At 36.3% G+C, this 12,235-nt stretch overlaps 1 protein-coding gene across 2 annotated transcripts in view; it reads left to right on the forward strand.

Moving 5' to 3' along the window:
- Positions 1-12,235, forward strand: part of KDM7A (lysine demethylase 7A) — a 58,597-nt gene that overhangs the window by 18,852 nt on the left and 27,510 nt on the right. For both annotated transcript variants that reach the window (XM_079304771.1, XM_079304772.1), the window contains exons 2-3: positions 6,407-6,492; positions 11,570-11,687. In XM_079304771.1, the coding sequence (XP_079160897.1) occupies positions 6,407-6,492; positions 11,570-11,687 (204 nt within the window). The remainder of the gene's footprint in view (positions 1-6,406; positions 6,493-11,569; positions 11,688-12,235) is intronic.

Here is a 12,235-nt window from a genome sequence, read left to right on the forward strand (position 1 = left end):
TTAAAACATATTTTTCAAGTGCAGTTATGCATGTTCTTTGGGTTGTGTTGGTATCAGTTGCTCCCTTTTAAAAGGTATTTTGTTTTGTAAAGTGACTATGGCAAAAGCAAAACCTCAAATATTTTTGTGTTTAGTATTTCTTTTTGTAATTTAAGACAGTAATTCAGTATCTAGTGTATAGAAGTTTCTCACTTTTCAAACAATATTTCATTTCTGAAGCAAATCCTTTTAAGTTTATTGTGATTCCAAAACTGTTACCATGCTTATCATGGTAAGATGTAGAGATAGTGGAAGGAAACACCAACTTTGTGATGTTACTTTGTGGTTTCTTTTGGTCTGTTTTGTTTTCTTTGGTGTAACTGCATGTGTTTTGAAGAGTGGGGCTGGAAGGGAAATCTGACTAGCTTAAGGTCAAGGTTTTAAAAGCTCACAACATTTATTTTAAGTTTTAAAGTTGTCTTCTTGTGCTATGGGATGGAGTCTGCCAGTAGTATTGTCACACTGACTTTGCCTTTCAATTCCTAATTAAATATTTTAGTATTGTCCTGTAACAAGTGGCAGATGTGGCTGTTTGGTTGTGGCACTGACATCTTTAGTACTTCCATTGTTTTAACCTGTAAATATTGCCTACTTGGCATCCTTTTCCCACTTGGAAAGCAAAGGATTAAATTAAATGACTACCAGAATTCCTTAATATCTGCCAGACAGACTTCCTACCCTATTTTTTCATTTGCATTCTTGGGATGGAGTAGGAGAAGCTATTCTTTGTATAACTAGCAAGCTCACTAATTTTGGCAATAATTACAATAGGTTTTTTTGGGTTTGTTGTCCTCAAACAGATCAGGACTGAAAGTAGCAACTGCAGATCTTGTTACAGTTAAATTGTAAAGTTTGGTATAATGCTTGCCTACTACTTAGAGTTATTTGCTCAGTATATTAAGGGAAATAACTTTCATCTTTGGTGATTTGAAATTCATTATTAAGGTTTGATAGAAAAAGGTAAGTTATCAGCATAAGATTGCTAAACAGTCATCTCCTTATTGTTTAGCAATCATTTTTAGAAAGACAAAGTAGAGATAAAGTAACAAAGAATTTTCTTTCAACTGTCTTCTAGAAAATAATGTTTGTTAAGTAACTGCATAAAAGTGTAGTGTGTACCATTTTATTTTTTATTATGGAATCTTACTGTTAAGGTTTCTAAAACCTATGTGAAAAAGTGAGTTGAGTGGCAGTTTTTTTCTTTTGGATCAGTTTATTGAACTGATTTGTCGTGTGGCTGCCTGATGGTTTAGATCTGGTGAGAGAAACAATGGAATCCCATGGTCAGGCAGTTGGAGGAAGAAGGGTGGATGTTTTTTTCAGCAGCATCAGCTGTGTTTGGTTTAATGCTATGAGAAACTGTGCCCTGCAGTAGTGACTTCAGTTTTGGGACAATTAAGGCTGTCCTGTTACTAATGAATCTTTTCATTAATAGCATTGCCTTGTTCTGTCCTCATCACTGTTAAGACACAGCAGAGACTCTATCAATGCATCTTGGCTGTTCTGTGGATGGCTGGAAACTGAAAAAGCATTTTGGCCATCTGCTCTGTCAGATAATAGGAAACATGCATATACCCCTAGTAATTGTCCATAGCCCTGCAGTCTTGGTAGCAGGGAACATGCTTTAGTACCCCTAGTATTTTTCCACTCATCCAGGATTTTTGTTCATTTCTTTTTTTTCTACTGGATGTCAAGACTTGTGGTTTTTTCCTCCTTTTAGGGATGAAGCCTGCAGTGCTCACTGAGGCAAATCAGGGGAAGGCTGTGGGTGCTGATGCAAGGGTGGACATGAAGAGGATGTGCTGAGTTCTTGCTCAGAAACAGGATGGTAGAGAGAGAAGCAGCTTGTCCTCAGTGTTTATTCAGTGAGAATATAAAGGGTTCTTGCAAAATGTAATTTTTAGTAATTTTATAGCTTGGAAAAAATGCAAGGTTTTATGCTTAACTAAACATACTAGCAAGAGCCCCTAAGCTGCATTTTTGCTGCACAGTGACCACAAAAAAAGTCAGACTGTTCAGGTCAGACACTGGAAAACCAAGACATCTTGGGGCCTGAACTTCATGTGTCCCAATAATAAATAAGGAACTTAAAAAAACTGGCTTAGTTTTGAGCTGTGAGTCAACATCTAATTGTAAAATAATATCTATCCAGCAATACCTGTTGAAGAAGCAATAGACATGCCTGTGAGGACCTGTCCTGTTTCCTCAGTCTGGTGGGTGAAGTTTAATTGTTTGAAATTGTTATGCTGGTGTGGAGAGGAGTGGAAGCTGTTGTGGGATACTTCCTAAAAAATCTGAGTGCATCTGGAAAGATGAGCCTGTTAGATTGTTTTGCACATGCTACTGAAAGAGGTGGGAAAGGGCCTTATGGAATTGAAGCAGTGAGGATGAGGTCCCGTGTACAGCCCAGCTTCTTGACAAATTAGCTCTCTTCCCTGCTGGTGGTGATTCATCTGTTTTCTGCTGTCCTTTTATTAGATCACTGAGAATTGCTTATATCTCTCAATTTTCAAGATTTTATTCTCAGTTTGCCTTGTATACAGGAAATGTCAGAATTTTCCTAGTAGGAATGTCTTCCTGGTTTAATCTAGGAATTGAACTAGGAAAATGGGCATCCACACTTTGCTCGTTTCTTGACTTTTGTAGTACTTTTTTGTGTAAGCATTCTCTTTTACATTGGAAATTTTGTATAATGGTAGGGTACATATACTACTTGTTTTAATAAGTTAGTTTTTAAAGTAGTTTTATACCCTTAAGAACACTGAAAATAAGGCCTTTGATCAAGAATGCTTTGAATTTTTTTCTTTCAGAGTTTTTGCAGTCATACCAGAAAAAGCAGTTAAGCAATCTCTAAAATATTGTGGTTGTGCTTGATAATATCAGAAACAGGGAAGAGAAAAGCCAGTCTGGATTGAGAGCAAGCAGGTATTAGATGCAGAAGGTGCAGCAGCTTGTGTGGTGACTGACATGGATCCAATATTTATTCACACTGTGCTGCTGTAGGAGAGATGTGCCAGGTGCCTTGGGTGGCTCAATGTACAACCATGCAGTCTCTGGGGATAATACTTGCTGTAACTGTGCTGGATTGCTAAAACTCCTTGTATGAGACATTCCAGCATAGCTGGGAAATAGCTGTTTAATCTGTCATTCTGAATTATTGGTACTTATCTCTTAAAATCTAAATTAATAACAATACTGAAGAAGAGAACAACTTTTGCTGTGAAAAAAGCCTTATTTGCTCTTTATCAAAATGCAAAGGTCTACTGGTATTTGTCAGATGTTGGAGTCCTCTTCTGATTGTTTTTGATTTACACTTGCTGCCTTCACCTAGCTACAAATATAATGATCAAATGGAAAGCTGAGACTAAATCAGAAACATGCACATGTATCTTCTGTGAGATTTAAGTTGGGAGAATGGGTTCTTCAAGGGATTTCTTCAGATGCCAGGGATGGGAATGTTCTTGTATGTGAAAAAACTTAACTACTTCCCTGTTCTTTTGCTACCTCTTGTTGGCCTTCCCTTGATGCTGGCTAGATACCTTGTGAAGTTTGAGTGTCTGACCACTCCTAGACTGATGTAATGGAAACTATTTTTAACTAACTTTTTTCTACCTTTCTATTCCTTCTAGAGCATATAAAGTGAAATTGGGCCTGGTTAATATTTTTCACAAACACAATTAAAGGTGTAGTTTTGCGTAGTCTTGTATTGCTGTTTTTTTTTCCTTAATTAGCATTATTGTATTTTATTGTTTAATACTGTAAGCTTTCCACTGTTCCTGAGGATTAGTCTGTGACCTCCCTGTAGGAGATGTGCAATTCACAGACTAGGTAATACATACTCAAGACATTTCAGCCCAAATGGATTGGGTTGATTGCAAGGTGAAGGGTAATAATATTTCATAGAGGAAAACATCAGTGGATTGGGAGTGTTGCAGTGTTTGAGTATGTTAATGTTTTCCAGGCTCACTGCTACCTCTTGGTGACCTTGTTTTGATGCTTGAGGTCTGAAGTTGCATTTACCACAGTAATTGATTGCTTGCTGGTAGCCAGAGTGATTAATGTCAGATTCATCTGTGTATGTTGGAGAAAGGGAGGCAGGGAAGTGACTTGCAGTGGTGCTGTGTGTGATTGATGTGCTCTGTGGCATCCTTGGCAGTGCTTGTTCTTGCAGGTGCTGGCACCTCATTTGCCCTTTGCTTCACTCAAGCATCTGCAGCTGGATTTGCTTCCATGATCTCCAGTTAGTGTTTTGTGTTTCCAGTGCTGAGTTTACAGGATAAATAGTAGACTGAAAATGTTTGTTCCCTTATTGAATTGCTATTCCAGACATTATAATCCCATCCCAGCCTCTGTACACAAAATCCCACGTGTCTTCTTGAAAGGTTGTGGAGTTAATTGTTAGTACTAAGCCTGAAAATGAAGCAGAAATTCTGTTATCTGTAGCATTCAGTAAGGGACAATAGAATTCATATTCTTAAACAGAATAGAACAAATTGTTGTCAAAACTATTTTTACTATATTTTTATGCAAAGTTCTTATTGTTGGCAAGATAATCTGATTAGAATGATGATGAACATATAAGATAAACACCAAGAAAAAGGAAAGGGATCAAATGAAGTGCAAACTTGATCAAGATACAGTTTAGCATAAACATCTTTAGCTGTTCAAAAATTAGAAATTTAGCTAAAATAATGAGATTGCTAAAGATGTATAAAATCAACCTTCTGATTTGGGGCTTTTGGAGTGTACATTTTAAAACAATTTTCTTATAATGCATAGGATTATGAGTCATTCATCTATTCTATAAAAAGAGAGAGAACACAAGCAGGAGGAAATGGGACATGCATTTTGAAAGAGTGCTTCTGCTTTCCTTTTTGTTTACATGTCAGCTGGATTTTCATATAATAATGATTCTTGTAGCTGTGGTCTTAAAGCAGATGCTAAATATTGTAAAAATTGTGATGAACTATGGCAGCTGAGTTTTGTATTTAGATTTTAAAATAGCATGCATATAAAGAAAGCTAAATAACTTCTGGATTTCATGTGCTATGTAGGGAATGGGGAAGCAGAACTAGCTGGATGTTTAGAGGGAGCTCAGAATGCACTTCCAGTTGATAGTTATGTGGGGGATGCTCTTCAGTTTCAGATTGGATTTGCTCATTGTGCTTTCAGTGCTAGACTGTTTCTTGTATTGTTTTGGCAGCATGTACTGACACTTGCTGGAGTGTGTCAGCAGTTTTGGCACAAGGCTGCTGAGGAAAGACTTTGTGTAGCTGGATCATTTCAAAGCTTCAGTGTTTAGGCACTCATTGCACTTGATATGAAATGGGTTACGTGACTGGGGTACTGTTCCAGTTCTTATGTTTCTAGAATGCATGGACTGTACATACCTAATTTTGGTGTGAATGTCCAGGGTTGTGCTCTTGTTTTTCTATATTAACTGTGAAGTCAGCAATTTTGTAAGTGTCAGTGAACTTTCCAGAGAACGAAGAGCTCTGCCAGGATTCAGACCAACAAGCAGGGATTACTTGTTTTTTTCCTTAAGAACTTTGTGCAAAAGCACATGTTCTCCAATTAACCTCTAGTGTTTCAGCTTCTAAGAAAATGTGCTTCATTGACTTCAGAATTGTGTTGTTTAGGTATCAGCAGAGCAGATGCTTTGTCCTGACTACTGTAAAGATTTTGCTTTTAATCACATTTTGACTATTTTATCTGGAAAAAAAAAATTGCACTGAGGCAACATTATACCTCTCAAGTGCTCTTTAAAATACTTACTTCTACTTTAAACCAAAACCAGTTTTACTTAGTTATTTGTGTGGCCACTTGTGTAGCTTACAAAGCCAGTTCTATTGTAAAGATTTCAATAACATGAGAATATTATTCATTCATTTGTCTTGGGGAGCAGGAGTCACTTGTTTTTTGCAGAAAGAAAAAGAAAAATATTAAGGAAAATATTCATTATATCTTCTACAAATTACCAGCACATAAACCTCAGATTTTTTTTTTTTTTTTTTTTTAACTCTTAGCTTCTGTGAGGAAAATTGCTTGAATGATTTTGTATAAACTGTTTCCTGTAATTGGGATCAAGGTTTTAAGGGATAATGATGTATATATTGTACATTTGCTCATTTTTAAAGGCATTTGATTCTTGTTTCCTGTTTATGACTTTTTTAATGGCATTCTGTGTTCAGTAATAATTTATTACTCAAAATTTATGTGGCAGCCCAGTAGTTGAGATGATCTGGTATGTCATTATAATCTTGTACAGCAAGCACATTTTAATGAAAACCTAAGATTTAATTATTTTTTAGCTTGAAGAGTAAACCCTGTGTGCATTCTCATTAACATGTAAAAAATCTTATTCCAGCTGCGTTGGGGTGGAGGAGCACCATGCTGTTGACATTGATCTCTACCATTGTCCCAACTGTGCAATTCTCCATGGACCTTCTCTGAGTAAGTATGGGTTATTCAAATTTCATCTTACACATTTGCACTGTGTTCTCCCCATGTACAGCTGCAAGGGACTGTTCAGAAGAATATTCAAGATGAGTTTGATTATTTAGAAGGTACTGGTTCTGCATGACTAACTCTGAGCTGATTAAAAACCTGCAAAACAAACAAACCATCTTGAAAGGTTCCCTGATGTGGAGATGGAAATAGAATAAAATATAAGGCATAGCTGTAGATGGGAGAAATCAAAGTGCACAGAGTTAGTAGGAAACAATCTGGACTTGGCAGAGAGTGAGAGAAGGAAAATTAGGAAATCATCATTTAAGAAAAAAACCCCAAGAAAATACAAAAACCTAGGAAGGCAACTTGGAAAAAATGTACAAGTTAGGTGTCTTTCCTTTCTTGATGGTTGCAGGTTAAGTGCTGCAATAGTCAACCACAACTTTTCAACATGACAGTGGAATATGGACATCCTCCCCAGTACACAGTTCCAAATCTCAGGTTTCTAATTTATAAACAAGGTTCCACCAAGGTCAGAATGAGTTACCAGAAGAGTCTGAAACAGAGCAACAAGAAAACATCTCTTTGGTTCTCCTTTCAGTAGATAAATTGGCTCTACAGTGAAAAAATGAAAGATGCTTTGTTTCAGTAACCACTGAAAGGGATATTGCTTTATCTAACTCCCTAGAAAAAAAAACAAAAATAAATTTCACTTTTCCAACCATGAATTAAATTTCTACTTTCAATATGTCTTTACCCTCCAAGCACTGAGCCAGTCTTTTGTGTTTTGTAATACAGGTTTGTTTGTAGGTTTTGTTGTTGTTGATATTGTTGGTTATGTTTTTATTTTGGGTTTTGTTTGGTTGGTTTTTGTTTCTTGATTTTTGGGTTTCTTCTTTTGAAGACACCACATGATGTTCTATAGTCAGTTCTGACTTGAGATAAATAATTTGAAAATATTTACTTTATATCTAGAAATAAGTTTAAATCCACCCTCAGGGAAAAATCTTATGAAGGATGAACAAAGTGATTAAGTATCAATTACTGATCTATTTAGTACATGTTGTATGATATATGGCTTCTGTAATATGTGAGTTCATGGTCTGTCATCTGAAAGGTAAGATCAGTGCTGGTTTATGTGCCTTTATTTTTTTGTATTCCAGTGATCATTTTAAGTTCAAAATCTGCATGTTTGTTTTATAAATCAGAATACAAACAACAGCCATCTTTTTCCTTAACTTTTTTCCTTCTCTTCCTTCCCCTTTTTTCTGTGGGATAAAGGGACTAGGAAGAGGAGTAGAGATCGTATCAGACTTTTCAAAACAATAGACTGGGAAATTTGAAACTTCTTTTCTTTATTAGTGAGAACTAGTCAGCTTTACCCTGATGCCTGTAAATAACCTTTCTTTTAATCTAAGTGCTGTTTCACCTGCAGCAATTAGTGAGATAAGGGGGATTTTTGTTTTGAAAGTCTTTTCAAAAAGACAAGAATCTGTGGTAAAAATTATCCTTATTTCATATTGCCTCAAGTGTAGATCATCTGTAGATTTAGTAGAAGCTTCAGACATGTCAGTTACCAACCCAAACAGAGGTGATATAATTAAGTATGTCATCACATTGAATTTCATTAATTGTTCTCAGCTGTCACAATCAAATCTATGGTGGTTTGTGGTTTGGGCCCTACTTCCTTCAGTTTTTAAAGAGACTGATAATGTCTCATGACTTCAGGTACTGCAGGAGTGTTCCAGGGTGCTTCAGTCATAGGAAATTATGTAAGTTAAAAAAAGCATTTTAATTCTAAAATCTTTGTCTAAGAGTTTTCAAAGCTGTTGAAGAGGGCTGTGTTTTCAACAGATATGTAATCAAATGAGGTAGTGCAAAAAATTTGCTTGAAATATGCAAGAAACACATAGTTTACAGTATGAATAGGTGGTTACTTTCAGTATCCTACAAAATTAATTGTGTAGAAGTTCCAGTAATGTAAAGAAAGCTACTGCATAGTTAGATGGAAAGATGAAATTAACAAATCAATTTCTTCATGTATTAAAAAAAATCCTCCTCATGATTTGAATGAGCAATTTTACAAGACCTTTAGTAAGCAGCTGTGTGTATAAAATGCTAAATAATGAATCCTAAAATCAGAAATAATTTAAAAAGAGAAGAATTTTAAAAATAGTAATATATTGTGGAGGGCTTTTTTAAGATGATTTGATTTAGAGTAGTCATATGAGCAGATGAGTAGAGACAGTTATTGGCCCATTGTTTTGAGTGTAGCAGAAATGTGATTTAAAAAAAAAAAGTAATATTTCCACATGAAAATTCTTTCAGCACACTCTTCTATTTCTCAATCTCCCTGCAACTGTCTTGTGTAGCTTTTAGTGTTGTCACAGCAGGTTTTACCTCAATTTTAAGAAACATCAAGGGTGAACACTGTTTCCTTCCTTAATTTGAGCATTAGGATCCATTCAGTCAAAATGTTTGGGTTTTTTTTGCAATTGTTTCTGTAATGTCTTAAGGGTTTAAAAAACTCTAGAATTAAGGGATATGTCAGCAGAGACAATTTTCATTACTCTTCTTCAGTATTCTCTTATGAAAGGGTGATGTACCTTGCCAAGTACAAGCAAAAGAGTTATTTTCTGATTTGTGAGTGTTGGAAAGACAGACTTCAAAAAGTGTGTCTGTGCTATAAAACCTCTTAAGTAGCTGTATCATTTTACAGTTTTAATGAGCTGTTGTAACAGCAGTGAATTTATGGGAAACTACTCTGCTGAAAATTAGTATTAGCCACTAATTTCTTGTATTATTATTTATGACTGAGAAAATAGCTTTGAAAACTTAATAAAGCTGTCTTCATTATTCATGAAGTTTTACAGTATTTGGATAGTTGGCTCATTAGGCAGCACTGGTTTTCAGGTTAGCAAAGATCTATAAATGTCAGTTTATTCTCTTAAAAGTCTTCTAAAGGGTCCATGTTGTCATGTCTGTGGAAACAGCACATCAATAGGAATTATTCCCTCTTATGTATAATGACTATAAAAGGTCCATTATTCCTGTGTAACCAATTGTTTTTTCTGGAGAAGCAGCAAATTTTTGTTCTTTTTTAGAAATTACTTCCCCCTCCTCACACATCCTTAGCTTGCTATTACAGTGAGCTGTGTTTTCAGTATTGCTAGTGCTTTTTTGCATTTGGGTGCATCATGTCTGAAGTGAATTTAGGAATGAATTCTTCTATGAAGTTAAAATTTGTAGTAATGCAGTGGTTTTGCTGGATGTTGTATTTCAGGCTGTTTGCAGAGAACTGTAAAACACTGTGTTGACAAATAACAGTAGCTTTTTCCTCTTCTGAGTTTCCTCAGCATATGCAACTAAAATTTTGTTTAATATAAGTGGTTAAATTATAGATCTGGTGTCAGTAAATCTTCTTGGGACACTCTTCCAGTAGTAGCTGTCCAGCTATGAAGCAGACTTTGGCTTTTTTTAATAAAAACTGAAATGCAGCCTTAAAATTCCTGGACCCTTAGTGTGTTTCTTAGTACAATAAGTGATAAAGGTAGGAAGTTCAGCTCTCTTAGAGTTTGTTTCCCAAATGGTGAGATGGTGGTCCCTTTCACAGAGACATCTCTTGATGATTTAATAGGGCTTCTAACCTGTTGAGGGTTTGAGGATGAGAAATACATTTATTTGTATAGAGGGAAGTGCTCCAAAGAGCAGTTTACTAACAAACAGATGATACAACCAAGGGCTTCTGTTCAAGGCTTGTGTTCTTCATAAAGGAAGATGAAAAATGAGTGGTTGAGGAAGCAGAATCAATGAAATATCCATTATGAAATGATTTGTTGTGAAATTATGAAAATTTGAAGACAGGCAGTTAAGTTAACCACAACATCATAACTCACTTTGTCCTCTACTTCACCCAAGGTCAAAAAATTTAAATGGGGAGGCTGCATACAGCTTACAGTGTTTTACAGAGAAACTTCCCAATTTATGAAGGGGGCTTATAAGAAATAAGATGACTTTTTACTGAGTTCTTTAGTGATAGGACAATGGATGATGACTTTAAACTGAAAGACAGTAGATTTAGATTATAGAAGAAATTCTTTACTGTGAGATTGGTGAAACACTGGCACAGGTTGCCTGGAGAAGTGGTGAATGTCTCATCTTGGAAGTGTTCAAGGTCAGGTCAAATGGGGCTTTGAGCAGTCTGGGATAGTGGAAGCTGTCCCTGTTCATGCCAGGATGTAACTGGGTGATCTTTAATGTCCCTTCCACCCCAAAGCATTCTGTGAAAGTACATACACTTTTTAAAAACATCCTTTTTATGAGTATATCTAGTGTTTCAATTTCCTTGGCCCTTTCAGGAGTGGTTAGAAATGCAGTTTTGCTACTATTGAAATATCAGTTTTAGATTCCCAAAATTGTAATAAACTTTATGAATTTATGCTTTTTTATTAATATGCTACTGCAGTGCATTAAGGCTTCAAACTCTCAAGAAGTTGTATGTTTAGGAGTGCAGTGCTCTTGTTATATGTATTGTGAAGATCACACCTGCCCAAAACAGTTTGCACACAAAATTGTAATGGAGACAGTTTAATAAGCAATAGAAATGGTAGTGAATAGCAGTAGTGGGTATATGTGCTTATGGGGTGTGATAGCACAGTGGGTTTAAGTCTTGTTAACCTTGTGTGAGTATGTAAAATGAAGTTTTTGGCTATTCAAGAGGTGTGATTCTTTTGTTTGTTAAAAAAGTCTGAGCTTTAAGAAATTAAAGTTCCATTATTAGTTTTGTAGCTGACATTTTGGGTTTGTACAGCTTTCAGGCTGCACCTGTTTACTTGTGTTGGACTGGATATTGTGTGTAGTGTGCACTGAGATTCTCATACAGAAGGAGTTATAGAAGTACAGAGAGTTGCTGTGTCTTGCAGATGTAATTTGTTGAAACTAGAGTGTCACCTGATAAAAAAATAAGGTTTGTTAATCACAGTAATGTGATTGAGGCATGTCTGTCTCACTGATGGGATGACTGCTAATCTGAGCTGTCTCATTGAGCTAATTCAACCTTTAATCCTTCTGAAACTTACAGTGAAGAAGAGGAGAAACTGGCACAGGCATGACTACACAGAGCCAGATGATGGCTCCAAGCCAGTGCAGGCTGGAACACGGACCTTTGTTAAACAGCTGCGGGCTCGCTCTTTCCCAAGGTACACACCCTTCCTTGCATGTTCTGGGGGAAAAACAGTGAAAAGTCACCTGAGTGTGCCTTAGAGGAAGTGACTGACATTGCTCTGCTTCACATACTGAAGGTTGAGGATGACTTCCTCCTCCTTCAGAATTCTTCCCTGCATGTCCCTGTTTCAGATGGATACATTTGCCTTTTCCTGCAGTAGCTTCCCCTGTTCAGTTTTGCACTGGGATGGGTTGTATGTTGGGACTGCTGCAGGGTGATCTGAGAGGTTTTGAGTTTTGGGGTGGGTTTGGTGTTTTTTTGTGTCCTTTTTGTTTTTTTGGTGTTTGCACTTTTACTGTCAGAATATTGTCTGTTGATTCCTTTAGTTCAGGAATTCTTCTCTGTTTCATTCCAAGTAACACAGCACATTCACAGGAGCTGGTAGTCTACCCTTTCTTGCATGCTTTAGAAGAATGTGGAGAAACATGATTATACTTTGATCTTGAGCTTGGTTGGCTATCTCATTGAAACATAATGACTTGAAATTCTTTACAGCAGCTGGTGGTTGTTGTTAGCAAAATG

This window comes from Erithacus rubecula, assembly GCF_903797595.1.
Source record: "Erithacus rubecula genome assembly, chromosome: 4".
Lineage (NCBI taxonomy): Eukaryota > Metazoa > Chordata > Aves > Passeriformes > Muscicapidae > Erithacus > Erithacus rubecula.